This window comes from Daphnia carinata, chromosome 4, assembly GCF_022539665.2.
Source record: "Daphnia carinata strain CSIRO-1 chromosome 4, CSIRO_AGI_Dcar_HiC_V3, whole genome shotgun sequence".
Lineage (NCBI taxonomy): Eukaryota > Metazoa > Arthropoda > Branchiopoda > Diplostraca > Daphniidae > Daphnia > Daphnia carinata.
The window spans coordinates 6,251,642-6,264,723 of record NC_081334.1 but is presented as its reverse complement, the minus strand read 5'-3'; the positions used below and the strand labels follow the sequence as shown (position 1 = coordinate 6,264,723).

At 38.7% G+C, this 13,082-nt stretch overlaps 3 protein-coding genes and 1 long non-coding RNA gene across 4 annotated transcripts; 2 read left to right on the top strand and 2 right to left on the bottom strand.

Moving 5' to 3' along the window:
• The first annotated feature begins 1,062 nt into the window (after positions 1 to 1,062).
• Positions 1,063 to 2,394, top strand: LOC130687182 (actin, muscle-type A2-like). Its single transcript, XM_057510331.1, has 4 exons — positions 1,063 to 1,220; positions 1,302 to 1,409; positions 1,516 to 1,643; positions 1,715 to 2,394. The coding sequence occupies exons 1-4, from the start codon at positions 1,085 to 1,087 to the stop codon at positions 2,102 to 2,104; spliced, it is 762 nt and encodes a 253-aa protein (XP_057366314.1). The 5' UTR covers positions 1,063 to 1,084; the 3' UTR covers positions 2,105 to 2,394.
• Positions 2,395 to 4,464: 2,070 nt separating this feature from the next.
• On the top strand, positions 4,465 to 5,372 carry LOC130687197 (ATP-dependent RNA helicase DDX4-like). The gene is made up of 3 exons (XM_059494917.1): positions 4,465 to 4,880; positions 4,945 to 5,223; positions 5,278 to 5,372. The coding sequence occupies exons 1-3, from the start codon at positions 4,815 to 4,817 to the stop codon at positions 5,314 to 5,316; spliced, it is 384 nt and encodes a 127-aa protein (XP_059350900.1). The 5' UTR covers positions 4,465 to 4,814; the 3' UTR covers positions 5,317 to 5,372.
• A 2,591-nt stretch (positions 5,373 to 7,963) lies between these two features.
• Positions 7,964 to 9,016, bottom strand: LOC130687196 (uncharacterized). Its single transcript, XR_009000073.2, has 3 exons — positions 8,850 to 9,016; positions 8,588 to 8,735; positions 7,964 to 8,519 (listed from the first exon to the last, which is right to left on the bottom strand). It is a non-coding gene; the product is annotated as an uncharacterized LOC130687196 (long non-coding RNA).
• A 2,479-nt stretch (positions 9,017 to 11,495) lies between these two features.
• On the bottom strand, positions 11,496 to 13,078 carry LOC130687181 (phospholipase A1 member A-like). The gene is made up of 8 exons (XM_057510330.2): positions 12,930 to 13,078; positions 12,810 to 12,867; positions 12,596 to 12,738; positions 12,334 to 12,521; positions 12,210 to 12,270; positions 11,958 to 12,137; positions 11,733 to 11,889; positions 11,496 to 11,674 (listed from the first exon to the last, which is right to left on the bottom strand). Exons 1-8 carry the CDS (start codon positions 12,991 to 12,993, stop codon positions 11,617 to 11,619), a joined length of 909 nt encoding a protein of 302 aa, XP_057366313.1. The 5' UTR covers positions 12,994 to 13,078; the 3' UTR covers positions 11,496 to 11,616.
• Between the last annotated feature and the right edge of the window lie 4 nt (positions 13,079 to 13,082).

Here is a 13,082-nt window from a genome sequence, read left to right as displayed (position 1 = left end):
AGCGAAGGACTGTTCACATTTTCTTTAGTGAACTTTTCCCTGACCTGTTGCCTGAAGTTGAAAACATTTTGGAATATTTGGTTGGAGTTACTCTGATAATATTTAGTTGCAATAATTGGATCTTGTCCTCTTTCTTGAGAGTTTTTTTTGCCTTTTTAGCAATCGAAGAGACCCACAAAGATTATTGATTTTTTATCTGTGGCTGCCATTCTGCTAAAGATGTCTTCTTAAACAATTTGGTATTTGATTGATGATTTAGATATCATGCATTTATTAAATAAAATATCTTGAATTACAGAAAGGAAAATTTCAAATGATAAGCCCAAAGTTTGTGGAGGCTGACACATTTGTAGTTGAAAACTATTAGTATCGTTTAAAGGGTATGGATATTTTGGTCCAACTGTCACCCATGGTATGTTCAAAGTGAAGTGCATAGCTAAGCTCCCATTGAAATGTTATCCAAATCTCCCATGTTATGGTGTTTGTTTCATTCAAAGTGAAGCACAATTAATAGGCTCTGAATTTGAACTGAATTTTCTTTTTCATTCCAGATTTCGTGATGAAATTTTGCAGCTAACCATAAAAGATGTCCAGCCGTTATATTTCCCTGTTTTAGAAATAGAAGACGAAAAGAGATGCTAGATTTTCGAAGAACGCTACTGCCACTTCACGGTTAATTGCTGATTCATCCAGAACGTAAAACATAATATTTTTATAAATTAAAGTGCATATCTAGGCTCCCTTCTTTTCTGTGGCCCCGTTTCCCCTAGATTTGTAATAAGCCCGTAGGGGGTCATGCCCCTACTGTGATCAGCAGTAACGGTTGTGAGTGCGCTGTCCGGAAAGGGGACGCGGGGGTCCCCTTGGCTCGATGATATCTTTTGGAGGGCTTGGGGGCTACCCACAAATCCAAATTAACGGTTAATCGCTCACGTAAAAGCTTGTCCGCAACCTTCGCTCTTTTTCCGGCTTCTCTTAGCCACGCACCGGGTAATCTCCCCGGTGAGTCAACTGAGGTAGTGTCTCTCCCTGAATCATCAATTGGGTTTCAATCTTTGGTTTGCTTGTCTTGTTTTTGCAGATCATGTTCGAGACCTTCAACTGCCCGGCCATGTACGTCGCCATCCAGGCCGTGCTCTCCCTCTATGCCTCCGGTCGTACCACCGGTATCGTCTTGGACTCTGGCGATGGTGTCTCTCACACTGTTCCCATCTATGAAGGTTTGTCATTTACGAAAAGCGAAATGTTTTACGAATAATCAAGTAGGAAAATGATTACATTATCTTTGTTGAACAAATTAGGTTATGCTCTGCCCCACGCCATCCTTCGTTTGGACTTGGCCGGCCGTGACTTGACTGACTACTTGATGAAGATCTTGACCGAGCGTGGCTACAGCTTCACCACCACCGGTAAAAATGAAAAGATTGCTTTAACGATGCAAACTTAGCTTCCTGTTAAGAGCTTACGAATTGAATGGAAATTCTTGTTTTCTTTCGGGCTTGATGTGGCCAACAGCTGAGCGTGAAATCGTTCGTGACATCAAGGAGAAATTGTGCTACGTCGCTTTGGACTTCGAGCAGGAAATGGCCACCGCCGCTGCCTCCACCTCCCTTGAGAAATCCTATGAATTGCCCGATGGCCAGGTATGCTGGCATTGATTGATGCGTCTTATTTCAGCTGCTTGATTGTGACCATATTCTCCTTGTTTTAACAGGTCATCACCATCGGTAATGAACGTTTCCGTTGCCCCGAAGCCCTCTTCCAGCCCTCATTCTTGGGTATGGAATCGTGCGGTATCCACGAGACCGTCTACAACTCGATCATGAAGTGCGACGTCGACATCCGTAAGGATCTGTACGCCAACACTGTCCTCTCCGGCGGAACCACCATGTACCCCGGTATTGCTGATCGTATGCAAAAGGAAATCACCGCCTTGGCCCCATCCACCATCAAGATCAAGATCATCGCTCCCCCTGAGCGTAAATACTCCGTCTGGATCGGTGGCTCCATCTTGGCCTCTCTGTCCACCTTCCAACAGATGTGGATCTCCAAACAGGAATATGACGAGTCCGGCCCTGGCATTGTCCACCGCAAATGCTTCTAAGTCATCTGTCTAGCACTATACGACGGGAGAAGGAGGCAAACTTCGCTCTCCACCTTATGTAGGCCTAATGCCATGAATTTACTGGGCGCTGCTTTTTTTTTTTACTTCTTGTTGTTCTTGATTTGTTGCTACATTATTTTGAAATTCGTTTTTTTTTTTTGTTGACCAAATTTTTTGCTGTCAACTTAACTTTTTTGTTGTTTCAGTTCGAAGGTTGTATTTTGGAAACGATGAAACTGTGTCAAACCCACATGCAGTTGAGTTGTGAATGCAAGTTCAGCTATCCGAAATGTTGTCAGTGTTTCTTTTCTGGACGAAGTAGTATCCGGTTTTTTAAAAAGGTGATAGATTCCGAATCTCAAGCTCTTTTTTGACGACCGAAGAGCAATTTCAGCATTATCAAAGATACGGAACGTAGTTGGACACACTTTTTAATAGACAGCTCCTGTTCTCTAGTTAACCATTTAGTAAGGGGAATTTATCGAAAACCTGCAGCGCAAATTCAAACGTCAATAGATATGTTACCAACAGAATGACACTCACATAACGCAATGACGTGTTTATTCTACGAACAATTTATATCCTATTGTAGGGTAGGCCTTGACCGAAATAGACCACGAATGCTGAAAAAAAAAGAAAAATTTCGGCCTTTTTTTTCTTTTTTACAGCTATGGCCATCTATCGCCCGGATTTCTATTTAATTTTCTAAATACAACTTTACGCATTCTAGCCATATAAATATATAATTTTTTTAATTAATAACTTTATTTGATTACAATACAACTATAAAATAATTATTTTGTTATATTCTACTTACTTAACTTCATTATTATTACTATTAACTATTAACTTTCCATTTTGAGCTGCAGCAATTATAATGAATGTAATTCTAATAGCAATGAGAATAATTGCTTGTTTTAGGTATAGATAATATGTTTGAGTAATATAAAGTCATTATTGGTTGTTGCGATGTGAAAATAATACACAATAACGTCTTTATATTTCTCGAACATATTAATTTTCTTAAGTTAAATTTTCATTTGGAAAAGTACTTTAAATGTTTAAAAACATTTAGTTTGTGGCGGATAAAATTTCTCGTAATGACTTTTGCGTCCACGAGAGGCGCCTTAAACCGTGGCTCATCGGACAGTTTTTTTTCAGGCATATTGTTAGATTGGCTTAACGCGTGTAGTCTGCTGTCTACCTTAACTCGCTAGATAGACCGTCCTCGCTAGATTTTACTTCTTTACCTCTTTATATAATCTTATTTGTTTCATTCTGTTCTACATCTTTTCTGTCCAGGGTCACAAGGTAAGTGTTTTCTTGTATTCCTAGTGTGATTACTTTAAACTATGGTTTTGTTTAATAGTGTGAAGGACATTTTGCCAGAGTGTCCACAAGCTGGTGGGGCGGCGGTAGTGGTCCGTTGACGTCACAAAGTAAGATGAAAATATCGAAACATGTGTTCGAACTTAACTTCTTGGTGCTTTTTATAGTATGGGGAAGGGGGACATTTCTCGACGGATTGTCCACAAGAGGGTCGTGGCGGTGGTGGAAGTCGTACCTGCCATGAGATCAACAAAAAACAAAAAAAAACATCATTTTTAGTGCTCATTTTTAACGAAGAAGAGGGCAATGTAGCAAGGGATTTTCCTCAAGAAGGAAGCATTGGTGGCAGCAACTGTTACGATGTAAACATCAATTATATCTTCACAAAAATATATTATGTTGCAGTGTTCATTGTTTTACTCCTAGTGTAATGAAGCTGACCACACCTCGAAAGGCTGCCCGAATCTCTTCAGTGAATTGACGGAAGATGGAAAGCCACATGAGCAATACATTCCAGAAGCTGTGACATGTGACGAAAAGGAACTGTTTAAGGGCATTGTCTATGTGGAAAGGCTTTAACAATTTTGATAAAGTCGTCCTACATGTAAGCCATTTCTCGAAACTGTATTTTTTTTTAAATATCTATTGTGTTTGCTTTAGGCTACAGGAAAAGATATACTTCAATACATAACATCATTCGAACAAGCCGCCCTGCACCAACTACTACTTCAAAACATTAAGAATTCTGGCTACATAAAACCAACACCTGTTCAGAAAGCTTCAGTTGTAGTTATTCTTGCCAAAAGAGGCTTCGGAAAAACGGTAATCCAACTAATTAACGCTGTGTAACTTTGAAACCTTGATGCCCTTGTACTGACTTGATTCGAATGGGTCGGTATGAACTGGGTAAGTTGAAGTAAAAGTAATTTTGAGTGGGAACGCCGGTGATTGCGACTACTAAAAGGTCCAATTGCATCTAAGATACTCAAGAAACCCTTCGTGATATTCGTTGATTAACTCATCTAAAATTTTACATTTTTTCATGCAGGCGGCGTACTTGGTACCGGTTATGAACATATTGTTAGAACAAGGTGTTGTTGGTGCGTCCCATGCCATGGGGCATAAGCCAGAAGTTGTAATTGTCGCACCCACTCGTGAATTGGCCATTCAAATTCACCGCGAGGCGTGTAAATTCTCCTACAGTTCGGTTTTAAAGTCTGTGATTATATATGGAGGAACTCTCACGAGCCATCAGCGGTCAAATCTTCAAGCTGGGTGCAATATTTTTGTCGCGACCGCGGGGCGATTCAATGATTTTCTCGACCGTGAAGTATTTGACTTCTCGGGAGTCAGGTTTTAAATTTTGGACGAAGCTGATCGAATGCTTGATATGGGTTTCGGTCCCAATGTTGAAAAAATTGTCAATCATCCAACGATGCATCCGAAAGTATGTCCTCGATGGCTTTTGAATATGAGATTTGACTGATGTAATACTATTTGTTTCTCTGTAGGGAATCCGTCGTGTTTGTATATTGTCGGCTACATTCCCAGATGAAGTGCAAGCGCTGGCTGCGACGTACATGGAAGACTACATATTCGTCACAACAGGCATTGTCGGTGGCACCAATCCGGATGTTGAACAGCTGTTTTTTCAGTGCTCGAAAAGAGATAAGAGAGCTAAGCTGATCGAAGTTTTACAAGATCTCGGTGGTGCCAAGACTATCCTTTTTGTCAACAGCAAAAAGACCGCGGATTTCGTCGCTGCATTCTCGTGCAATAACAACCTACAAGTAAGAATCAAAACTGTTGGAATTGGGCAAAGTGTCTTAACTTTAAATGTCTAGTCTACCAGCATCCATGGTGAGCATAAACGAAAATCGTAAATGTCTCTTTCGAAGCTTCTGACAGAAGAATATGCTCGCAATCAACTCACGAATCATGTAAGGTATGAACTGTATATATGAATTAAGAGTTTTTATGCCTAATGGTGTTTACTGTCTTATTATAGATGAACAATAAATTTTGATCTGAAAAGGTTTCTGTTTGGGGCAAGGTCCTGAATAAATTATTATTTTTGGATACACTACATGGAATTTCCAGACTTCATTCAGATTCTCATTTATAAACGGTATTTAATTTTTCATAAATTGAAGTGCATATCTGGGCTCCCTTCCTTTCCGTAGCCCCGTTTCCCCTTGACTCGTAATAAGCCCGTAGGGGGTCATGCCCCTACTGTACGGTATATATAAAAACAACATATACCGAGGTTTGGAGGGCTCTGGCCGGAAAGGGGACGTGGGGGTCCGCTTAGTCCGATGATGTGTTCACGGAGGGCGAAGTGGCTAACCACAAATCCGAACTAAAGGTTAATCGCTCCAGTAAAAATGTTCCAAATCTTCGGCTCTTCTTCCGGCTTCTCTTAGCCAATCACCGGGTAATCTCCCCGGTGGGTCAACAAGGCAGTGTCTCCCCCTGCCTGGGTTGACGGCAACTTTTGAAAGGGCTATTGTGCCTTTTTAAAGTTGCAAATGTAATTCTAATGTGCAGAGAATTGTCAATAAAATTTTTTTTATAAAATATTTTTTCCAAAATTTGTTTCTTTCATTGACTGTTTTCGCTGTGTTCACGCATTACATTTATTTTTTTAATTTTATTTATCTTGCTCAATTCACCTTTAATGTTTTTGCCACCTTTGATGGTAAGCATTGAATTAAACTTTGGACTTGCTGCCTTGGTTGTGTCTTTTTTACCGTCTTTGTGTTTGCTCTGCACTTGTCTTATCAGACGTTGTCCTAATTTGGAATTGTAGGATTCAAATGCTGATGTGACGCTCACCGTTTGAAGATGAAACTACTTGTAAAGTTTTCTCCTATGAAACACCATCGGAGCCATCAACTGGCCATTGGTAAACATTTGTAATGGTACAAGCAATGCACTGTAGATCTCTAATTTATATTATTTATTACCTTGGTATTTTAGAAGACTCCTCGAGGTTCGATCCCTATACATTCGGCGTGCGATGCCGGTGCTCAACGGTTGAGCTGTGAGTCATGTTTATTTTTTCATTGTGTCTCTACGACAAGGTTGTTGAACTTAGAAAGAAATTGAAGACCATGCAACTAGTATTTATATAAGAATAAGTAACTTCAGTTCATAGTGGTAATGGCTAGTTGGTAGAGGGTCTATCTGCGGTGCCGAAGGTCGTGAGTTCAAACCTTATATAGGGCGACACATGCAAACGAACAGGAATTTTTTCTAATGAAATAGATTTCCTAAAATAGACAAGAAAACGAATCATTATTATATGTGTGACTCATGGCTCAACGGTTGAGCATCGGCGAGGTATGCCGAAGATCTGGTGTTCGATCCCCAAAAGAGTCAAGTTACATTCTGATGTGATAACAAATTCACTCGTGAAAATTCCGTTCATATGAAACCTTGTATGAGTAAAGTTAATAATGCCTAAGCAAAAGTGTGTAAAATCAACATCATGAGGGCACTTACTTGATAAAATGAAAACATATAAGTCAATTTATCAATTTGAAAAAAAAGCAATAATTTATTTCTTGAACCTTTAGAGCAAACCGCTACGGACATTGTAATTACATATTTACAATCATGGGATTTGAACCCAAGGTACCCAGCTAACGTTCCAATGCTCTACCGTTGAGCTACAATGAATGTATGTTAAAGATCTGTATCTTCAACACATTAAGGTAGCTATAGCGACGAGTCAATAGAAAACCAAATCCCAATGGGGGGATATAGGGGGGCAGATGCCAGAAATGCAAGGCGTCCGCTTCACAACTCGAAGGTTCCTGGTTCGATTCCCAGTCAGGTTTCCGATTCCACAGGCTTCCTACCTTCCCAGGTGTCACGATTCCACGGGGCCAGTCGGGTTGGGAAACTTCGTGCGAAGCACGCGAACGGATATTTTACTAACAGTTAATCTCGTAACCAGTAACAAATTTTAATAAATAAGTTAAGTTCCTCTTTATTGAGTATTGAGAAACTAGTATATTTATAATACTACTACTACTACTACTATACAACGGATTTTAACCGTAGCCATTAAGTTCTTTCTAGATAAATCATAGTAATGGACATTTAATCCAACATTTGGAAAACGTTTGTTTGGTGCTTGATTCAGTTGATAGTATATGCATTTGTTTTAAGTTGTTTCACCGGTAACTATCATTGTTATTCATGTGACTCTTTCGGGAGTTGAACCCTCAACCTTTGGCTTACTATGCCGATGCTCAACCGCTGAGCCATGAGTCTTGCAAACAGTTTAACCATTTCCCCATGTCTCTTAAAGATAACCTATTTGCACAAGTAATAATACTATAGTGCGCCCCAATGCAACTTAATATTTCCGTCTTAAAATGCATGCTATAAATGAAATGGATTTCTGGTCAAGTGAAATTTTGTATTCGACATTTAAATTTACGTACATATTTCATTGCTGCATTTCTTTGACTCTGTTGGGAATCGATCCTTTATATTCTGGCATGCGGTGCCAACGCTCAACCATAGAGCCACAAGTCTTGCCTATACATTAACTATTTTTCCATTTCTTTTGAGGGAAACCTATTTCCATTTGTAATAATATTCTAATGCGTCCAATTCACAATATATTGATTCATTATATCCACATCCACATCCACATCGGACTACAAAGAACATTTCTCTGATTTGACTCGAACTCTAGACTTTCGACTTCAGTAGGCAGACGCTCTACCTCAGAACTATTGGTTTTACATGATTTCAGACTGATTTACAGATAGTTTCACAAGCTTCAAAAAATAGCGTACACAATTTCATCATACAATATCTTTGTTCTAAAGCACCGACAGCCAAAACCCATGGTCTTGGTTTCATATATTAACTGAGTTGGAAAGTAAATGTTTTAGTTTTAGTATTAGAGATAAATGTATGCTGTAAGTGACTTTCTATGTTCAGTCAAGAATAGCACAAATACATATCTTGCAAATTGTTTGCATAAAGTTGCTAATAACTAAAAAGGCATCCTACCCGTATGTTGGTTCTCACAAATCTCAAATATGGGTTCTTTTACTCACATTCCCTAGAAATAATTTTTTCTAAAGAACACAGATAACAGATACTTCTGGAGTGTTACAATACTATTTTTACCTGTTATGCATTCTTCTTTTAAAAGGCTTTCAGGATCAATAACGGCTGCACAACTTCTGAATTACAATTGGTAAATGGGTTGGATTTTGTATTTGTTGAAAACCTCAATACTGAAATCTATCCTCTGGATCACAGATGTATTAATCAGCTAAAAAGGATAAAAAATTTTTATTGTCGTGCTATAAAATATTGTGATATAATTAAGTTTCTTGTTTAAATTTATATAATACATAAGATAGTAGAAAAATTGGGTAAAACGTACGCTCTCCTGATAGTTAGTTTCACAATACTGTTCTTTAGCCATCAAATGTTTGTTTTTACATCTTTAGTTTTGTTGGTTTTGTTTTTTTTCCTGAAATATATACCGCAAAAACAGGCTCACTGCTTACTAGAGTACACGAGATGTTAGCTGAGGGCAGAACATAAGAGGGTTCTCTAAAAGTCCGCAACGAACGCCACGAGTAGTGCTGCCCATATCTGCCTTTTATTATGGCAAAATTTTAAGCCCGACCAAATAAGCCCGACTACGCCCGGGCCTAATTCGTCGGGCTTAAAATTTTTCCCCCCAAAAACCGACACTCATCGGAATTGATTGGATATCACAGGATATACTAAAAATTTAATGCTAATTCCGGTAAAATTGCTATTTTTTTTCATTAAGTTAATCGCTTTTGAAATAAATCGAATATTTGACGCAATGCTAGCGTGCCAGTACGCTACAGCGCTAGCGCGATGCAGCCGAAACAAATTTTAAGACCGACTTAGTCGGGCTTATTTAGTCGGGCTATTTAGCCGGTATTTTGCCGGGCAGATTTCTTTACTAGAAAAGAAGGCCGATATTATTTTTTTTTTGGGTAAAACGGTTTGCCATATTTTTATTTTTCTCTTCTGTTTTTTTACACTTATACAAAAAACTATGATCCCAATGAAAAAAGAAACTTGGTTTTCGTAATTTTCGTTGAATTCTGAATCGACACTCTTTTTTTTTAATTATATCTAGAATTTTGCCAAAAATGAAAAGTGGGAAGGCCCTTTCCACTTTTGCCAAAATTCCGCCAAAACGACACCTCGTGGAATTCAACAAAAATCATATACTTTATTCAGAATTGAACGCTGATTTCCGAAAATAGATTAGTTTTTCGTCAGCCTAGTAATTTAAAAAATAAAGGGATTCTCGTATCCCGTCTCTTACTTAGGGATCAATTACAGAAAGCCCATTTGTTGGTCGCCTAGTTGAGCGATAGATATCGGTATAATTACCATGTATGACTAGATTAAACCAGCAAAGAGAAAAAATCAAATGTTAATACTCGCCGTGATGGTGTGTGATCAGTATATCCAAAAATTACGAAAGGTGCCTAGCATGTGAATTTTTTTTTCAAATCCACGTTCCAAGGCCTGAAACACCATAATAGCACCAAACACGGCAGATCTACAATTAAAGAGCCAGAGGATATTTTATTCTCTGTAATAGAATTGCCTTAGGTTATTCTTCTAGTCGAGGTCACTGCAAAAGGTCAAGGTAGAATGTGAAACATATAGTATATATGCCGTCGCGTATATAAGGACGGCAGGTAGCACAGCAATTCACAGTCATGCAAGTATCTTTCTTTGCAGCAGTACTTCATCCTACGGCCACAGCAGGAAGCCCCGTACTTTATGGTATGTAGAGTCTGACTTAAATTACTTTACTTCATTTGCCAATTTTATTAGAAAATAAGTAAAGATATTGTTGAGTAAAAGCTAAAAGCATCTGTGTATGAAATTGTGCAATTATAATTTTCTCATTTTATTCCAGTGATATAATTACTGTTATGTGATGTTACCATAATTGTCGGTGTGCTTGGTCGAGCAGTGGAAATGAGGAAAACTTCAGTGTACTTTCAGATTGGCATCTAAATAATAAACATGATGAAAGTTATTGTTTAGTTGTGTTACTGTCATAGTAAATTTGTGTGTGCAACCAACATTTCCGGTGTAAGAGTTGCCATCAACATTTAATTCGAAGTCAGGTATGTTACAGGCTGTCGGTTGAAAGGGAAGAACATTTTATTGGTGACCAGAGATGTTGAAACTTATTTAGAATGGAGTTTTGGTTTCTCCTCTCTTCATGTTCTGTCCATATACTGTTTTACAACATAAAGTATCAAAACTTACACTTTACAACTTCTTCTTTACGTTGTTTGTTACTTTACGTTACGTTACTTTACGTTACTTGTTTTTTCACTGTGAAACCAACAAAAGACTAGCATTGTAACAAAATATTTCAACTTACCAACACGGTCTGAATACTGAAACGTATTTCATAATACATCAAAGTTTAAAAGTTGGACTATGTTGGAAGTTGGATTATGTTAAAACGAGCTCACTGTTTTACCTTGTTAGCTGAGAGCAGAATAAAAGAAGGTTCGCCAGAAGTCCGCTACGAACGCCACGAGTCATGTGACCCATAACTACGATTTATTGTTTTCTTCTGTTTTTTACACTTGTAAAAAAAAACTTTGGTGCCATTGTGCAATTGTGATTTTCGTCATTTTTGATGAATTTTGAATCCAAATTATAATTTTTACGTATATCTTAAATTTTGCCAAAAATGGTAACCACTTCTGACGACAATCATCAACGTTTTAGCTACATTAAGCTGATTCCGGGCAACATTTTTTTTTGCATGAAGTCAACCGCTAAAAATTACCGCGCCAGTTGCAAACTATAGACGCAGTGCACAATAAATTCAATGAATTGAGCAAAGTGAACAATCAATTGAATTTAACTGCAACTTTCATCTTTACCATGCAACGAGATTTGAACCCATTGCTATCACTGTCATAATCAATAATCGAATAAAAAGTACTCTTTTTCTTGTGAAAAATTAACGAAAGGAAGTACTCGACTGGCATTCGGGAGCGGCTTTGGGAAAATGCTTATTAAGACTATGATAAAATGTTAACAAAATACTGCATTATAGTAGAATTCTCGTAACACGTAGTAAAAACGAATAGCCGTAACGTCAATAGTGATAAGAGCAGGAATCAGGCTTGGGAGTACGGTGATTGGCCATTTGTTGTAAGGTAAAACGATCCACGGGCGCTGGAAAATGCAAAATTGTTCAGCTAATGAGGGCAGCAATTCTAGAAACAAAACTTACTTGATATTAACATTTTCGCCCATGAATGCATGGTTGTTCGAAGCACAAGCACCATTGATGTAACTTTCCCAAGTGCTGCAACGCAAAGAGTCGAAACTAGATGGATTGCTAATGGATTCCGCGAACAGATCGATCACACGACAATGGCTACAACACGCTGAAAACAAAAAAAGAAATTTCTTGGTAATGTAAATGTCATAAAGATAAAATGCACACTCGTAATACTAGTGTCAGGGTCAGGGCAACCCGGCTGAACCAGTCCAGCATTCGGATAAAAATCGATATGTCCGATGGGAATGGAATAGGTGACTTGTGTGTGGATGATATCGACGAACAATGCGTCGGTCGTGTCGAGACGTTCATCGACGTATTCGAGCGAAAAGTACGCTTCAATCGGGTCTAAACCTAAGAGGATAACACGAAGAATAAACATCAAATGAAAACTGTTCAAAATTGGTATTCTTTAGTTAATCTTACCAGTGATTCTTGGGACTTTGCCCGAAGTCACGGCAGCACCAGCATCGCCAACAACATGAGCCTGAAAAGAAATGGTATTTCAATAAAACTATGCTACATAAAAATCATGACGACACTGCCTTACCCCCATATCGAAGCCAATCAAGTGGAAGGCATTTAATGGCGTTCCTTTTTCAATTAGATAGTTGACGAATTCGCCCGTTGTAAGTCCCGCTGTGGGAACGCCATTCTGCGCCACGGTGACGTACTCCCCGGCAGCAAGCACCGACCAATCAACCGAAATGACATTACAATCTTCTTTGCCCAAATAAGCTAGATAGATAGCCACAAACACAAAAGAAACGGTTTACTTCACAGATTGATCTTTTGCTGTAATTCTGACATACCATCTCTCATGGAGTAAGCTAATGTAGGAGAGCCGTAATGACCGTGAGCGATAATCTTCGTTGTCAGGCTGTGGTTGTAATACGATTGTCCGAGTGCGGCATCATCATTCAAGTAAAGAAGCTGTGCTCGGGTTGGATTTGCACTAAAATGAAAGTAAATGAATAAAAATACTTTGATGGCGAGTTTACCAAATTATGTAACAGACGAACTCACCGAGTGAACAGCTGAAAAACGACGTCGACAGGATTCACTTCTGCGCGAGCTATCGATCCTAAAGTGCATCAAAGATAGAGAGAAAACTGAACACCAGATCAAAAATCGATAAAAATATACCTGCCGCAGAAAGAGCCACCAGCGAGGTAAGCACAATTACGAGAGTTTTCATTGCCGCAGACATGGACGTAAACGTCTGTTCGCTTCGGACAAGGTGAACTGAACTAAAATGTCAGTCAACATTGTCTACCTGTAATAATGAAAAAAAAAGCA

Bases quoted from the DNA above. Each gene is read 5' to 3' on its own strand.
- LOC130687182 (XM_057510331.1), top strand. From the start codon at position 1,085: ATGTTCGAGACCTTCAACTGCCCGGCCATGTACGTCGCCATCCAGGCC. The intron at 1,221-1,301 runs GTTTGTCATTTA...TGAACAAATTAG, and splicing joins CACTGTTCCCATCTATGAAG to GTTATGCTCTGCCCCACGCC. The intron at 1,410-1,515 runs GTAAAAATGAAA...TGTGGCCAACAG, and splicing joins CTACAGCTTCACCACCACCG to CTGAGCGTGAAATCGTTCGT.
- LOC130687197 (XM_059494917.1), top strand. From the start codon at position 4,815: ATGCTTGATATGGGTTTCGGTCCCAATGTTGAAAAAATTGTCAATCAT. The intron at 4,881-4,944 runs GTATGTCCTCGA...GTTTCTCTGTAG, and splicing joins ATCCAACGATGCATCCGAAA to GGAATCCGTCGTGTTTGTAT. The intron at 5,224-5,277 runs GTAAGAATCAAA...TTAAATGTCTAG, and splicing joins CGTGCAATAACAACCTACAA to TCTACCAGCATCCATGGTGA.
- LOC130687181 (XM_057510330.2), bottom strand. From the start codon at position 12,993: ATGTCTGCGGCAATGAAAACTCTCGTAATTGTGCTTACCTCGCTGGTG. The intron at 12,271-12,333 runs GTAAGGCAGTGT...ATTTCTTTTCAG, and splicing joins TGATTGGCTTCGATATGGGG to GCTCATGTTGTTGGCGATGC. The intron at 11,890-11,957 runs GTATTACGAGTG...TTTTGTTTTCAG, and splicing joins TTGCCCTGACCCTGACACTA to CGTGTTGTAGCCATTGTCGT.